General features: G+C 44.4%; 1 protein-coding gene across 5 annotated transcripts in view; it reads left to right on the forward strand.

The window, feature by feature from the left end:
* Positions 1 to 17,731, forward strand: part of Nhsl2 (NHS like 2) — a 339,816-nt gene that overhangs the window by 209,851 nt on the left and 112,234 nt on the right. For 2 of the 5 annotated variants that reach the window (XM_087210537.1, XM_087210542.1), the window contains exon 1: positions 14,434 to 14,549. The exons of the other annotated variants lie outside the window; for them this stretch is intronic. In XM_087210537.1, coding sequence (XP_087066663.1) covers positions 14,483 to 14,549 — 67 coding nt within the window. In that variant the 5' untranslated portion in view covers positions 14,434 to 14,482. Of the gene's footprint in view, positions 1 to 14,433; positions 14,550 to 17,731 lie in introns of those variants that run through there. 5 annotated transcript variants of the gene reach the window in all.

Genomic DNA, 17,731 nt, shown 5'->3' on the forward strand with positions numbered 1-17,731 from the left:
CCTGGGCTTTCCTTGAAGGCACAGATTGACAGCTTTTTCTTTTTCTATTTCCAAATATATCATCACCACCCTCCCCTGTCCACCCCACCACCACCAAAGAAAAGAATGTTTTTTCCCTTACTCAGAGCTCTGGTGAACTCAAAATGTTTATGAAAACAGGAGGAATAGACTGTTCTAATCAAGTCTATACCCTTGGCTCATTGCTGGGTCAAATAGTCTTCAGTCTCTTTCCCTTTATTCCGAATGCCCAGGGATTTTCAGGATTGAAACAGGAAGACCCTGCAGTGTCCTAGTGAATGATTTCCTAGAACAGGAAGTAGAATTTCAATTCTAAATAGGTTAGGAAGGAATCCAGGCAGCCCTGTGTGAATCTTGCTTTTCTAACTTAAAAGCTGTGTGATCTTGGGCAAGTTATTGAACTCCCTGCCCTCAATTTCCTCATACGTGGAATGGGGATGATAATATAGGCCTTGCATTATGTAGGAGTTGAGGTTAAAATATACCTTATGCTTCCCAGCTTCTCTCTGTTTCCTTTGCCCTGATCCTGATCCATCCCATCAGTACAATAGCTTCCCAACCTCCCCCTTTCCACTAAAAGCACCTTAAGCCCATCTTCCCCATAGCAGATGAGGTGATACTTCAGACAGGTATTTTTTTATTTAGCAGTTCTGAGGATGGAACCCAGGGCCTCACAAGCTAGGCAAGTGCTGTACTGCTGAGCTATTCCCTAGCCTCTTTCAAACATTTAAACCACATGCTAAGGCTGGGGGTGTTGCTCAGTGATAGAGTATTTGCCCAGCAAGCAGAAAACCCTGGGTTCTGTCCCCAGCAGTGAAAAAAAAAGTCATGTCCTGTTACTTCCTTGCTTTAAAGCTCTCTAATAGCTTCCCATCGTCCTTCAAATAAAACCCACCCTTCTCCCCCTCATTCTTCTTCCACCCTAGACATACCGGCCTTCTTTCATTTCTTTTCTTTTCTTTTCTTCCTTCCTTCCTTTTTTTTGGTGGCACTGGGGAATGGAATCCAGGGCTTGGGGCATCCTAGGCAAGCACTTTACCCTAACCTTAAAAAAAATTTTTTTTGTAATATATCAAAAGAGTTTTATTTTATTTTTTGCTTAAATTCTTTTGTTGGTACATTTTAGGGATACAATACATTTACATTTATCATTGGGTGCTTGTACCTGTACATGATGTATCTTGGTTCTTAATTTTTCCCCATTACCTGTGCACCCTTCCCTATTTACAAAGACTTTGTTTCCATTTTTTCCTTTTCTCATAATTTTTCCTTTCCCTTCTTTCCTTTCCCCTTCCCCTGCCCCTTTGGACCTTTTCTTCCTATTTCAAAAGGATGAAATTTTCTTTTAAAATTTTGAGATAGGGTCTTGCTAAGTTGCCCAGGCTGGCCTGGAACTTGAGATCTTCTTGCTTCAGTCTCCCAGAGTGCTGGATTACAGATGTGCACCTCCACACCCGGAAATTCTTCCTATTTTTCAGACCTGTTGAGTTCCTTCTCACCTCATGGACATGGCACTTTCTGTTCCCTCAGCTGGCTCCTTCCCTGGCTCAGTTCTTAACTCAGAGTGACCATGTCTGGCCAATCATCCAAACTAGTCCACCACATTCCCTTGTCCCACCAGCAAATCACCAAGCTGATTTCCTTAGAAGCACTGCTCACAAAATAGCCCTGCCTTGGTTATTTGCATGTTTGGTTACTGTCTGTCTCATCTGATTGGATTGTAAACTGTATCTCTGCCTTATACATCTGTCTGTCCCCTATACACAGCACAGTGCCTGAATATAACAGGCTCAATAACATCTATTCAATTTTCCAATGAATGAATGAATGAGGCAGGCAGAGCATTGAGAACAAAGCCTGAAAGATACTAGAGCACAGTACATGTCTCTGTCTTTCTTTTTGCCTTCTTCCATCTTCTGGCTGTAAAGCAGAGGTTTTTTGCTGGACCCACGGCCTCTGAAGCAGAAGGTGCATCATTTATTGGGGTGCAGAAGGAAGCTATTAGAATTTCTATTAACACTCATTTTTATCATTCTTAATTTTCATGTTTTTCTATGTTTTATAATTTATAGAGCATATTGGCACTGTATTACATGTAAATAGTTTACATATAAATATACATATCTTGGCTTATAGGCTCAAAAATACTTGGAGGCCACAGCTGGTAGGAAGCAGATTGGCAGACTTGGCAGAATGTCACCGACAGTTCAGTTGGGTTGGGCCAGAGAGACTTCTAGTATTGGGAGTTGAGTGCCTTGGGGATGCAGTGGGGTAGACAGCGGACATATTCTAAGTCTCTTCCACTCCCTCTCACCTACTCTGACCCACTTCACAAATGGTCTGCCCTTTCTAGCCTTTAGAGGCATGTGTATTTCCCATCCCAGAGAGGTTTCTTTTGCAAGTCTCTAGAGAACTGTCTGCTTCAGACCTTGATGCTGGTATGTCCACAAGGGCAAGAATGTGGGAAAGACTAAGGCTCGGGAGCCCCCTGAGGCTCAGGCAGTAGCTGGGGCTTCTCATTCTTGTGTCTTCTGTAATTAGGACAGTGCCTGGAACACAATGGATGATCAGATATTCCCAGAATGTTCTTGTTGACTAATATCAATGCATGGGACAACCTCTTTGGAGTGTCTGAGCCGAGCAAACCCCAAGGAGAAATTGAGTCCATATATTTCACTGCCTAGATAGAAACTAAGGGGGGCTTTGGAGAGGTAGGACCCTCCCAAGGTCATGAAGTATCCAGCCAACACTCTTTCCACTTTACCTGCCTCTAGGATATATTCTCATTTATGATCTGGCCTTAGCTGGTTCTACTTCCTTAATCTAGGCCTTGACATGCTACTCTTAGCATCAGTTCTCAGGAGGTGCTCTGGCTTTCTTATTGGGACAAGATCCAAAAGAGAAAATGTGTCCCAGATCACAATTCCATAGCCTCCTGCCATCCTTAAGCCCTCTTTCTGTATACTCACAACCACTCCTCACTTGGAAATGAATGACACACTGCCCTTCTAATCACTTTGGCCTTAAATACAGTGTTTAACTTCTTTTAAGTGACAGCTGCTAGGTGCCAGGCACTTAAAAAATTTCTTGTGAGCAATTAACATGCACACCAAAAAGTATACCCATTGATGAATGATCACAAGTTGTATGCCCACATACTCACTCCCTGGGTCAAGCACTTAATCATGGCCAGGACTACAGAAGCCCTTCTGAAAGCAGTTTTTAGTCATCAGTGCAGATCTTCCCTCCAACAGCTCTGTGAGGAAGACATAAGTAGTGTAATCCAATTTACAGATACCAAATTATTTTTCTTTAAGCCAACTCATTTAATTCTGCCTTGGTTATTCAGGAAATTACACTGTCAGGCACTCACTTTTTCTTCTAATTGTTATTAGAGTCTAGCAAATATTAGAATATATAACTATTAAACTTAAGAAGATAATCCATGTATTTCTAAAATTCTTCCTCATACCATCACCTTCTCCCACTAGCAAAATATGAACCACATTTTGGGGAATATTGGCTGTAGGAATTGCCACAAGAAGAAGGCTGTTTATATTGGGGAAGATCAGAAAAGGCTTTGAGCCAGACCAGGAGGTGTCTGTACTAGACCTGAACTCTATGATGAGGTGACAGATGTGGCATGCAGAGCTGAGTTCCATTCTAGCCACAAGGGAAAACTTCATGGAGCAGGGACAGTTTGGACTGGGTCTGGTGAGATGAGTATGGCTTTTGACAAGCAGAGATGGAAGAGGGAGACTGTTCCAGGCAGAGGGAATAGAAAATACAACTTCTTTGGGGGCTGAAAGAGAAGTTCATGCTTTTGGCTTGAAGGACTGTGACCGTGGCACAGCTGGGAAAGGTCTCCAGGACCATGGCTGAGTGAGTTTGCATAGGACGCTGAACACTGCCAAGGGCAGTCTTCTGGTAGGCTATAGTCTGCTGCAGTCAGAGTTGGCACTGTGTATTGGAATTCTCTGTTCCATATAGAACTTTCCAGGTGGAAAATCCCCATACCAGGAAAGAGTGCATGCGGGTCATGGCAGATGGGATGAACAGAGTGAAAAAGTACCTGGCTTGGAGTCAGCCTAACCTGGGTTCAAGTCACCACCATGCCACTTTTTAGTGCCTCCCTTTAAGAAATTTGTTTTTTCATCTTCAAATTGGGGCCCAATTGGTTCTACCTGTACCTGTGGAGTAAGTGAGAGCATGACTAAAGTGACTAGCTGGTTCTTACCCAGCTCTTGGGCTCTGGGTGGCAGTTTGAAGATAGTATTGTCTGACAACTGATCTCTCTGATCCTTTCCCATACTTGAGTACAGAGGGATCTGGCCAATGAGGTGATAGCAGTGAACCTTAAGCTATTTCACTTTGGTAATATGGACCACAAAGTTTCTTCTTTCAAACCTCTGACTTCTCTGTTTCCTCTCCTGGTGTAAGGCACCAGGTCGGGTAGGGAGGATGAGCTAAATGGTGGAGCCTGACCCTCTCTCCTCCACAGACTTGACTGCTCCCTGCTGGGCTTAGCTTGTGCACATGCCAGAAAGAAGCTGTTTCCTCTCCCCAAAGGCATGTGAAGACACCATGAAGGTTCCAGCTCTCTCCAAAAGCCACTGCATCTGTTGGTTCAGGCCCATAATCTCAGCATTCTGGCAGGCTGAGGCAGGGGGATGGCAAGTTCAAGTCCAGTCTGGCCAGCTTAGTGACTTAGGAAGACTTTGTCCCAAATTTTTTTAAAAAATGAAGAGGCTGGGGGTGTAGATCAATGGGAAGGCCCTGGATTCAATCCTCAGCAGAGAGAGAGAGAGAGAGAGAGAGAGAGAGAGAGAGAGAGAGAGAGAGAAGAGAGAGACACAGAGAGAGAGAGAGACAGAACAGTGACGGGGGTGGCCGATCCTCCCAGCAGCTTTCCATGGGCAGCCATCTTTCATCTGTAGACCCATCAGAACAGCCACCACCAGCACCTCACACAGCTGGATGACCTCCTTGATGAAGTGGAAGAGGTGAGAAAGAGAGGCAGGGGAGAAGTGTGCCTGAGCAAGGTAACTTGGCCTACTCCCTTTTGCTGGCGAACACTCACTGAGCCATCCTCTGTGCCAGGCCCTCTGCCAGGCACAGCCTTGAGCAACAGAACTCAGACCTGTCCCTCAAATAACTCACAAGCTGCCAGGAGAGGGAAGGTTCATGAATACATGGAAGATTTCTAACAATTTAAAGACATCTTTGTTTAAGAACAAGTAAGTGACTCAGACAGCTAGAGCTGAATATGCTCAGTGGAAAGAGTTATCCCTGAAGAAAGAGGATGAGGTAGGGGCCAGAGACAGCTCTCAGAAAGCAGTGGCATTTGAACTAAAGCTTGAGGAACAGCCTGCAGGGATTGGGGACAATTGGGAGAGTCAGTGACAAGAGGATGGAAGCACCTTTTAACAAACACCTACTACGTGCCTGGTGGCCTTTCTCTCATTTTAGTGTTCTTTTATGGAAGTCTCACAATACACTGGTCCCCCCTATCCATGGCAAATATGTTCCAACACCTCCAGTGGATACCTGAAACCATCAGTAGTACTAAACCTCATGTATACTACTTTTTCTAATAAATACATATGTTTATAATAAAGTTTAATTTATAAATTAGGCATAATAAGATATTAACAACAATAACTAATAACAAAATTGAACAATAATGGCAATATTCTGTAACAAAAGTTATGTGAATGTGGGATCTCTCTCCTGCCCCCCCCAAATATATTATTGAACTGTACTCACCTTCCTTGTGATAATGGGAGATGGCATAGTGCTTATGTGATGGGATGAAGTGAGGTGAATGATACAGGCCTTGTGACATAACGTTAGGCTAGGACTGACCCTCCAACAATGCATCAGAAGGAGGATAATCTGCTTTGAGTGATCCTGGATCACTGAGTCATGGTGATGTTAATTGGATGTCAGGAGCAGACCAGGCTAATGGTTGGGGCTTTTTGAGAGTTGAATTTTGCTGAAATCTTTTGGCAGAATATTGTAATCAGAAGTAATTGTCTCCATATTTTGTGCTCTGATGACTCCTTTGCACTTGGTGAATGTAGATTCTATTGGATGTGGGCGTCTTTTTCCAGAAGAGCCTGGTTTCATAGCAATCGATGACCTGCATTGGATGATATCCTTTCTCTTTAATCAGCTGTTTTAACTCTGTTGGAAATGTGTCAGTGTCTTCACAACAAACACAGCCTGTCCTGTGATTTTTATATTTTTCAATCCAAACCTATTCCTGAATCTGAAACCTTCCCTCACTTGCAATAAGTGCCTTGGCTTCACTTGTTTTAGGGGATCCCTTGCTCAAATCTTCATATAGGCTCAGTGCTTGCTAGTACCACACATGACCATGTTTTCTATTCATGTCTTCCATCCACAAATGTAATAACTTTTGCCGAATTTTTTCTTCTGTTTTCACAATTTCATGGATGAATTTGTTCTTTCACTTGATTTTAGCAACCTAAGTTTTTTTCTTTCTTTATTAAATTGAGAATATTTTTTACCTTTTCTTAAATGCTCTTAAATGAAGTGTTCTTAAATGAAGCACTTTATGGCTTCTCTTTGACATATTCAAACAGCCAAATCACTACTCTTGTGCTTTGGAGCCATTATTAGGTAAAATAAGAGTTACATGAATACAAGCATGTGATACCATGACAGTCAATCGATAACTGAGTTGGCTGGTAAGTGACTAATGGAAGGGTGGAGTATACAGTGTGGATGCATTGAACAAAGGGATGATTTACGTCACCGGTGGGATGGAGTGGAATAATGTGAGATTTTATTAGGTTATCAAAATTAGGCACAATCTAAATCTTAAGAATAATTTATTTTGGGAATTATCCATTTAATACTGGTTGATCATGGGTAACTGAAACTGCAGAAAGCAATATTGTGGGTAAGGAGAAAGGACTCCTGTAGCTTACAAGTTAGGTCTTTTTAGCCCCCTACCATTATAAGATGAGGAAATTCAAAGCTAGGGAAGGTCAGCAGCTTGTGCAAATGTCACACAAGTAGAAATGGCAGAGTGAGGTTTTGAATCCAAGTTTCTCTGACTACAAAGCCTTTCTCTAGTTACTTTACCACATAGTTATAAATCAGAGATATGGTAAAGAAAAGAATGAGTATCCCAGTTTGAATGGGCAGAGAAAATTTGTTTCAGGAAATAGAATGTGAAGAGGGCAGATGATGCTGGTTCTGAGTATCGGCTAGAGAGCATGGGCTTGACACTTTAGACAACATATCAGTGGAAGGTTCCCAGCAATAAAGTGACGTGATTTAGTTTGTGTTTGTAAAAGCTCACTCTGGGTACTGTGTGATGAACAGGTTGCAGGATGTGAGAACAGAGGCAAGGGAGCCCAGTGAAGAAGATATTCATTGCAGGCCCCAGGGAGAGATGGTGGTGGTTGAGGCCAGGGTGAGAGAAGTGGAAGTGATGCTGCAAAGTGCTCAGATTTGAGACAATTTGAAGAACAGTATACATGGCTTAGTAAATGGATGGGGACAGAAAGGACAGTTAAAGATGTCTCAGGGCATTCTCTTTTCACTTTAGCTGACACAGAGGAATGTGGTAGCAAAAGCACTGGATTTGAGAGTAGATAGACAGGGTCTTGTGTTAGATTTCCATCACTATAACAAGACATCTAGGATAATTAACTTATGAAGAGAAGAAGTTTGTTTTGGCTCACAGTTTTGGAGGCTCCAGTCCATGGATGGGTGGCCTCATTGCTTTGGGGCCTGTTGTGAGGCAGCACATCATAGTGGGAGTACATGACAGAGCAAAGTCACTCTCCTCAGGGTGAGGAAGCCAAGGAGAGAAAGACACTAGGCCTCACCTTCTGAAGTTTCCACTACCTCCCACTAGTGCCACCCTGGAAACAAAGCTTTCAATATGTGAGCCTTTGGGGAACATTAAAGATCCAAAATACCAGGTCCAAATACTGTTAACTTCATATATAGTTGGGTTCGTTTAGTGAAGAAGAACTGTGTCACCCCCATGACAACCAGATTAGGGAGACCTACTGAGAAAAGCTTCTAATACATTTACTGGCCATGGCCATGGGTACACTGGTTGAGTGGGCAAGGAAAGCTCCATGGGCCAAGCATGCAGTGCAGTAAGGCTTACAGAAAGGAGGAGGTGAGCATGTGGGACATGGGGCATAGACTTCCGTGTGAGAAGATGAGAGAAGAATGATGAAATAGAGAGGATGCAGGGAGAAATGAAGGGTCTGTGTCTGCTATTCTCTTTTGTTGTTTTTCATCTCTGCAAACAACTTCAGCATGTATAAAGGACAAATGAAAAAACACACAGGGACTTTGACCAAGCTGCCTCTCCTCTCTTGGCGTTTATCTGGGTATCTGTAGAGTGGATTCAACCAATACCTACTCACAGGCCTGTTGTGAGGAAGATCTACAATGACGGTTTTACAAAGCGCCCTGAAGGCCAGGGGTTTAGCTCAGTAGTAGCCTACTTGCCTAGCACTTGCAAGGCCCTGGGCTCCAGCACCAAAAAAAAAAAAAGCTTTGAGGAGGGCTTCTGTAGTCCTGGTCATGTTCACCACCTTGACATGGGCAGTGAGTAAACAGATATGTCTAGTTTCAAAACTCATTCCTCACCCCGCCTGCTTATCTTCTTACTCCCCAAACCTTCCAAAACCTGCCTGTTCCTACTCAAGCTTCCTTGTGTGACCCCTGGGTATATAACCCATGGGTACCAAGTGCACATCTCAGTTAAATTTGACTCTGGTTTGGCTTTCAGGATGCCCCAAAACATGTTAGAATCATCTCAAGATATGGTTCTGTCTTTCCCAGTGGCTCTAACCTTTATTTTCCAGTCCATATTTACAAACTTGAACCTACCAAAACTCATACCTAGGACCTATCACAAGTGAATAAGAGAAAATGGATCAAACGTTCCCCAAACTTCAGTTATCACCTTCAAGATTTTTATTATGTTAATAAATCTTCATGATCTTTACCATATTCATATTTTTCGAAGATGCTTTAGCTCTTCCTACTCGCTCTGGGACTGGTATTTCCCAAGCTGTCTGTTTTTAAAAAAATTAATTTTATTGGTACATTTTAGGTATACAATGACATTGATCATTGGAAATTTGCACTTCTACATAATCTATCCTGGTTCTTATTTTTTTCCCCTCCCCCTGGCCTCCCTTAAACCCCTCCATCCCTCCCTATTTACAAAGACTTTGTTTCCAGTTTTTCATTTTCTCATATTAATTCCATTCCCTTCTTTCCTTTCCCCTACCCCTCCCACTTCCCCTTCCCCATTGCCCCTTTTCTTTCTATTTCACATTATCTATTATACCTTTTACTCCTTATTTACACTTTCAGTTTCTCACACTAGAGAAACTATTCAGTATTTACACAAGTTGTGTACTATTTACTTCACATAAGAGTATCGCCTCAATGTGCATCCATTTAGCTATAAATGTCTCTAGTTTTTTGTTCTTTAGGGCTGAGTAGTACTCCATTTTATAAAAAAATCCCACATTTTCTTTATCCAGTCTCCAGTTGATGGGCATTTGGGCTGCTTCCAAGTTTTAGCTATTACAAACTGTACTGCTATGAACATGGGTGCACATATATTACTGTGGTATGATTCTTTTAATTCTTTGGGAAAGATCCCCAGCAGGGGAATAGCTGGCTCAAATGGGACTTCCAGTCCTAGTTCTTTGAGGTATCTCCATACTGATTTCCACAGTGCTTGCACCAGTCTATACTCCCACCAGCAGTGAAGCAGGGTTCCTCTTTCCCCACAGCCCTGCCAGCATTTGTTACTGGTTGATTTCATGATAGCAGCCATTCTTTCTGGGATGAGGTGGAATCTCAGCATTGTTTTCATTTGCATCTCTCGAATGACCAGTGATGTTGAACATTTTTTCATATGTTTATTTGCCATTTCTACTTCTTTGTCTGAGAAATGTCTGTTCATTTCAGATGCCCATTTTTGGATTGGGTCTTTAAACTTGGGAGCTCTGATTTTTTTAAGTTCTTTATAGATTCTAGATAGTAGACCTTTGTCTGAGAAACAGCAGGTGAAAATTTTTCCCCACATTGTGGGTTGTCTCTTCACACGGCTGGTGGTATCTCTTGCTGTGTAGAAGCTTTTTAATAAGAAGAGATCCCACTTGTTGATTGTTTGTGTTAGTTCATGGGCAACTGAGGTTTTGTTTATAAAATCTTTTCCTACACCAATGTCTTCAAGAGTTCTACCTAACCTCTGTTCCAGCCGATTCAGTGTTCCTATTTTAATATTTAGATCTTTAACCCATTTTGATTTTAGTTGAGTGCATGGTGAGAGATATAGGTCTAATTTTAATCTTTGGCAAGTTGAAACCCAATTTTTCCAGCACCATTTATTAAAGAGGCTATCTTTCCTCCAGTGAGGGTGTTTGGCTTCTTTGTCAAAGATGAGGTGGCTGAGTGTGTCTAGAGTTGTTTCTGCATCTTCTAATCTGTTCCACTGGTCCTCAGGTCTGTTTCTTTGCCAGTACCATGCTGTTTTTATCATAGTGGCTTTGTAGTATAATTTCAATTTGGAGTTGTGATACCCCCTGCCATGTCTCTGTTACCTAGAGTTGCTTTTGCTATTCTGGGTCTCTTCTTGTTCCAAATGAATTTTTGGATTGTTTTCTCAAGGTCCGTGAAATATGCTGCTGGGATTTCAATTGGGATTGCATTGAATCTATATAGCAGTTTTGGAAGTATGGCCATTTTCACTATGTTGATTCTTCCTGCTGAGAAGCAAGGGATGACTTGCCATTTTCTGATATCATCTTCAGTCTCTCTTTTCAGAGTGCCATAGTTTTCAGAGAAGAGGTCTTTGATTTCTTTTGTTAGGTTGATTCCTAGGTATTTCAGTTTTTTGGATGCTATTGTGAAAGGAATTGTTTTTCCTATTTCTGTCTCAGTCAGTCTGTTGTTCATGTAGAGGAAAGCTATTGATTTTTGTGTGTTGACCTTGTATCCAGCTACTTTCCTGAATTTGGTTATTAAGTCTAGAAGACTTTTGGTGGAGTTCTTGGGATCTTCTCTATAGAGTATCATGTCATCTGCAAATAATGACAATTTGACTCTTCATTTCCAATCTTTATTCCTTTTATTTCTTTCTCTTGTCTAATTGCTGTGTTTCCAAAATTATATTGAACAGGAGTGGTGACAGTGGACATGCTTGTCTTGTTCCTGATTTTAGTGTGAAGGATTTCAGTTTTGGACCATTTAGCATGATATTGGCTGTTGGTTTTTCTTAGATGACTTTTATCAGATTGAAGTAGAGACTGTCTATTCCAATTTTTTGTAGGGTTTTTATCATAAGTGCATGTTGGATTTTGTTGAATGCTTTTTCTGCATCAATTGAGATGATCATATGGTTTTTGTCCTTGGCTCTATTGATATAGTGTATTACATTAATTGATTTTTGTATATTGAACCATCCCTGCATCCCTGGGATGAATCCCACTTGATCAGGGTGTATGATCTTCTTGATGATCTTCTCCATTCTATTTGCCAGCATCTTATTAAGGATTTTTGCATCTATGTTCATTAGTGAGATTGGCCTATAGTTCTCTTTTTCAGTTGGGTCTTTCTCTGCTTTGGGGATCAAGGTGATGCTTGCTTCCAGGAATGAATTTGGGAGTATTGCTTCCCTTTCAATTTCATTGAAGAGTTTAAACAGTAGTGGCAGCAGTTCCTCTCTAAATGTCTTGTAGAATTCAGCAGTGAAGCCATCAGGGCCCGGGCTTTTCTTAGGTGATAAGTTTTTAATTACATTTTCAATTTCATTGGTTGATATTGGGTTGTTCAGAATTTTTAGGTCTTCTTCGTTCAACTTTGGTAATTCATATGTATCTGGGAATCTGTCCATTTCTTCTGTGTTGTCCATCTTATTGACGTATAGGTTCTGGAAGTAGGTATTGATGATCCTCTGGATTTCTGCTGGGTCTGTTGTAATTTCACCCTTTTCATTCCTAATTGCATGGATTTGGGCCTTTTCTTTCCTTTTTCTGACAAGGTTGGCTAAAGGTTTGTCAATTTTGTTGATTCTTTCGAAGAGCCAACTCTTGGCTTCATTGATTTTTTTGCATCATTCTCTTAGTCTCCATTGCATGGATTTCTGCTCTGATCTTTATACTTTCCTCCCTTGTATGAGCTTTGGGGTTGTCCTGCTCTTCTTTTTCTAGCAGCTTGAGGTTCAGCATCAGGTTGTTTAATTGGGCTTACTCTGTTTTCCTAATATGAGTATTCACTGCTAGGAATTTTCTTCGTATGACCCAAGCTGTCTTTTCTGACCTCAAGTTTGTCCCTTTGGAGACCTTCTGTCACAGTCCACAAGGACTTGCAAAGCCCAAATAGGGGTTATACCATCCTATGATTTCTCTGTATAATTAGGTCTTCCTCACTAGGCTAGCAGAGCCTGAAGTCAGTATTTGAGGGATGTTTACGGAACTGTTGAAGAAAACTGAAGAGTCCCTTGAAGCCTGGGGACCCAAGTAGGAGGTTCTTAGTAAGCGTAACAGTTCACATAGTTACCAATATGCCTTTCTCCTTTCTGTGTCTGGCCAACTCTTCAATCTATCTGCATGACCTAGCCTAATGTCATTTCCTCTGGGAAGTACCTCTACCTTCTAGACTGAAGAAGTTTCTCTTTAATACTTCCTCAACATTTTTTTTTTTTGGTACCAGGGATCGAGCTCAGGACCTTTCGATTGTGAGACAGGCACAGTGCCACTGAGCTAAATCCCCGACCCTTCCTCAACATTTTTGATCCTTCTCTGTGTTGTCATGGTCTGTAGATGTTGACCACTCCTCTTACATAGTGACTTACACCTCTTGTCCTCAATATCAGCACAAGACCTGGCCAGAGCACATCCCTGGGAACTTTTCATATAATACCTAAATGGCTGGGTGGGTGAGAGGGTGGGGTATGAATTGCCAGATGGATTTCACTTTAGACCTTGTGTCCAAGAGTTAGAAAGCTTTGCTGTCTGGATGACACAGTTCCCCAAGTCTGCCAGGTTGAAGTTCTAGTCACACCCACACTGGTAGTGCTCTGTGGCCACACTTATGACAGACAGGACCCCTGTCCCTATGAGTGTGTGTCTAATGACAACAGCACTAAGAAGTATCACAACTTGCTTAAGTAAGCGAAATTACTTAAGGCTGTCTAGCTCTGGTAGAGTTGATTCCAGGAGCTATGGCTCTTCCTCACTGCTAGTCCTTGGGTGTTGGGGCTTTAACTGGCTGCTGAGCAAGCACCACTTGCTCCGTGTCACTTTCCCACAGGGCTGCAGCACTCCTGGCAGGCAGCTGCGCGCGCATAGATTTTCTGTGGGACATGGAAGCAGCCCTCTCATTGGCTGCCGAGGGTCCAGTCTGTGAATTTCTGGGCTGCCGGCTCTGCCCTCCCCTGAGACAGCTACAATGGCAAGGGAGGGGAGAGTGGAGTGAGGCTTCAGGTGTGTCTGGAAAGGAGCAGGTAAGCCTGGTGGCCACATCGAGCATTCCAGAGGCATCTGGCTGTTGTTGCTCCCAGCCTGCAGCTTGGTAGCCTCATGCCCTGCCCAGATTTCCCCAGGTTTCTGTCAAGTCTTGGAGCCCAGAGCTCATTGGCAGTTGTCACTTAACAGAACTGGATCTGTCCCCCACAGTAGAACAAGGAACTGTGTCACTTAGTTAGCACATTCCTTCACTGGTCCCTGTTACACTCCCAGATAAGGCTCTGTTAATTGGCCCCTTACTCCTGCAAGCTTCTGCAGACCTAAGGAGCAAGCTAGCAATCGAGCATGCAAGCAAGCAAGCAAGCAAGCAGCAGCAGGAATGACAGCGCTGAGAGCAGAGGCAGCCAGGGATAGTGAGGGCGGGGCGAGTCAAGTCCCAGAGGGTGCCCAGGCTGGTCCCGGGTGCAGACGCAGATGCAGGGGGTGCTGCACTGGGGCTCACTAGGGTTCCTGGGCTCCTCAACCTAAGTGGAGCACTTATTAGGGGGAGGAGGAAAGGGAGAGAGAGAGAGGGAGGGAGGGGAGAGGGAAGAGGAAGAGAGAGACGGAGAGAGGGAGGGAAAAAGAGAGGGAGAGAAGGAGAGAGGGGGAGAGAGAGAGAGAGAGAGAGAGAGAGAGAGAGAGAGAGAGAGAGAGAGAGAGAGAGAGAGAGAAAGAGAGAGAGACTCAGAGACTCCTAGCAGGGTATAGTCCAAGTGAGAGGGTCAGATCTGACAATTCTGTGCCAGTGGCACAAGTGGTATTAGGAAGAGCCATGTGTCTCAGAAGCACAGCTGAGGTGATGTAAGCACCTGGGGAGGAGCACAGGCTCAGAGGAGAGGGAGGAGGGGGAGGAGGAGGAGGAGGAGGAGGAGGAGGAGGAGGAGGAGGAGGAGGAGGCTGCAGCGGCGGCACAGTGGCTGCCAGTCCAGAACAGAATGATGGGCAACTCTCACCACAAGCAACCGAGGAGTAAGAGCCAAACCAGGATGTATTCAGCAACAGGTACTCGCTTCCCTTCCCTCCTTTTTCTGGGGCTCCTACAGTCAGGGCCTCTCCTGCTGCCCCTCGCAGGGCCCCTGACCCTTGGCGTGACTTGCAGGGGCTGGCAGTGGGCGGGGAGAAAGCCTGAGGGAGATGCTGGTGAACTCCCAGCTCCCCTGCTCCCATGCCAGGCTGAATTGCATAAGTCTGAGCTCTCTGAGCTGGCAGGGGCTGGCTCCATCTCCAGCAACCCCGTGTAGCCCCTGGAGGGTGGCTGGAGTGTCAGGGAAGTGAGCAACATGCCACTAACTGAAGTTTATTGCTAGAACTGTGCTTTCCCCCTGGATCCAGTAGGCAGTGTCTTGGAACCATGTATAGCTTAGCCTTTAGGAGCCTCCTTTGTTATTCAAACCTTCGTCTCCCCCCAGCCCCCATCCCCGCCTGCACATGTACACCTACACCTCTCCTGGCTCTACCTCATATGCTGTATGCACAGAATAATCCAGACAAATCTGTTTCTTGCTGTGTAATGCCCTGCCCCCCATCTCCCTGGCCCAGCCCTGACAGAGCTGTTCTCCTTGCATGGAGAGGAGCATCGACCAGTCTTGACTTTGCTCCCCTCCTACCCCTGGATGTGCCCTGCTTTGCTCCCTGCACTCCTCCAGACATTGACTCAAAGGTACTGGCATAGTTTCCCCTAGCAGCTTCTTTCTAGATGCTCACTGTACAGAAATCAGGATCTGGAGACAACTTTTCCTAGCTCACCTTTGCAAGGCAGTGCAAGAACTATGTAGAAAAAACTTCTTCTCTTTTCCCATTCAGTCACCCCCCACCAACTTTTTACCTCCTACCTACCCCTTGGCCACTCAGCAGCACCTTCCACTGCTACCTGGGATTAGGTCTCATGCAACAGAGCCAAGGACACTTTCTCTCCATGCCTTCCTCCCTCTTTCTTGATGGTGCCTCCTCTTCTTTCTTAGAGGCCTTCCTCACACAGAGTCCTGGAGAATCCAGCAATTTCCTCTGTGCCCATTTGGAAAGCTTTCATCCACCATTCAGGCCAGCGGGAAGGAAGTTTTGCCTAGTTTAATTCATGTCTACCATAAGGAAGCAGTGAAGGCACTGGTGTCTTCCTGAAAGTCTCCCATGCACAGCCCCAGAGGATTGCTTCTGCCTTGTTCTGGGGACTCAAGCTAGCCATGTATTTGTGGGAGTTGTTCAGGACCTGCCAGTCCTAGGGACAGTCCTAGAAGGGAGGTCTTGCAGAGCATAGTGGGGAGAGAAGCTACTGGAAAGTCACTTAGTATGTGCTGGCAGGACAGGTAAACACAACTGGGGCCCTCTTGTCAGAGTAGGGCTTTGACCTCCTAAATGGGTTGAATTTGGGCTCCTGTGTGCTTTGGGCTAAGCCAAGGACAAAGCTTAGTCCAAAGGACAAAGATCCTAGGTGTTGTAGTTTCTTTGGAATCTTCTGGGGGCATTCTCTTCTAAGCTCACTAGTAACTCACTGCTACTAGATGAACGGCCCAACCACCACCTCAGCATGCTGTTTTTCTGCCACAGAGCTCAGAACCTACTGGTGTTACACAGAGATGCTCTGTGGAGCCCATTCCAGGATCTTAAGGATGACTTTCCACATATTTACTGGAACTACAGTTTAGGACAGTTATTGGCTGCCATGTCATTTCTTAGAAGTTGCTTTGCATCTTCAATTCCAGCTCCAACCCAGGGTCATCCTAGAGGCAGCAGCTATCAGAGCTGTCTCTGGCAGGATTAGAAAGTGTCCGCATGACCACTTGTCCCTCCGTGTCCCTTCTTCCTCCTGGCCTTCATTTTCCCCCAGCACTGCCTCTTCTCACTCACCATTCCTGTGCCATCCCAGAAGCCCCACTGGGACACTCACTCACCCTGGGCTAACTCAGACAGGGACAGTGGTTAGCCTCCCACTCCCAGGCTGCCCACAGGCTGGCTGATGAAGGGAGACAAGCACAGGCAACAACCAGCCCACACTCTTGCAGAGAAGGTGAGACACTGACTATGGGATATAGGTCTGTCTTGGGTTGACCAAGAAAAGCTTTATGGAGGAAGAAAGCATGGCTTCCTTTACCCACCCTTAGGTGCAAATGTCCTCTCCACAGAGTTCAGTCTTAGGCCTGAGTCCCCTCTCACTCTGCACCCTCTTTCTCCCTTAGCAATCTTGGCTGCCCCTGAGAAGACCACCTCTGTAGGCTTGACCTTCAGATCTCAGTTTGCTGCTCAGTTTGAATGTCCCATGGGTACCTCACTCAGCTGAGCACATCTTGGGGCACCCTTCCTCTTCTTGCTCCCCTTTCTCTCTTCCATTTTTCTCTTGATGACACCATCTTCTTTCCCATAACCCAAACCTGGGAGTCATCTTTCACACTTCTCTCCCACTTCACACTTACAATTTTCACTCATCACCCATCATCCATTCATTCAACAGTTATTCGTTATTGAGGCTTCCTCTGTGATGTAGCTACCCCTCCTCCTGTCCCACCGCCAGTGTCTAAGTTCATACCTTTGGCCACTCTTTCCTTTTCTAGAACTTGCCCCTTTGACCTTCTCTTATCCATGCCTGATGCAGCCACCAAAGTGATCTTCCCTGCCATTCTCCTGCTATGAACGTGAGCCTTGCTAATTTGGGGATGCGAGATCAAGATTGCTGCTGAGGTGCGGGATAGATGCCATGTGGCCCAGGGGATCATTGTAGGTGGTACAGGGAAAACTTTCTGCCTTTCAGAGTTCTGTATATATTTTAATGTGTATTAGAGAAAATACAACTAGCACATCCAACTCCTGTTTTCTCATCTATTTTCTATTAGGGTAAGGTTAAGTGTTTAGAAATGAAGTCATTTTGAATAAAATGATTAAGTAGGTAGTAGCACATGTGATGCATAGAAATGGCAAAGGCTGAAAAACAGTTAACACTAGTGCTTGAGGTTTGGGAAGCACCAGTTTTAGGGCAAAGCGTGTGTCTCTTAGCATAACTTAGAGATCCTCTGGGATCAGACCCCACCTGCTCCTCCAGTTTAACTTGCTGTCGCTTCTCACCTTAAACTTGATGATCCAGCCATATGAATGACTTACGATTTTTCAAAAGCAACTGTTCAACATTTCTGTGATTTGATAGATGCATTTTCCCATGCCTGGAGCACCTCACCCACACCCCATCTTCTCCTGGC

The sequence above is a fragment of the Heterocephalus glaber genome, unplaced genomic scaffold, assembly GCF_053883595.1.
Source record: "Heterocephalus glaber isolate CG9 unplaced genomic scaffold, H.glaber_assembly_v1.0 deba00001145, whole genome shotgun sequence".
Lineage (NCBI taxonomy): Eukaryota > Metazoa > Chordata > Mammalia > Rodentia > Bathyergidae > Heterocephalus > Heterocephalus glaber.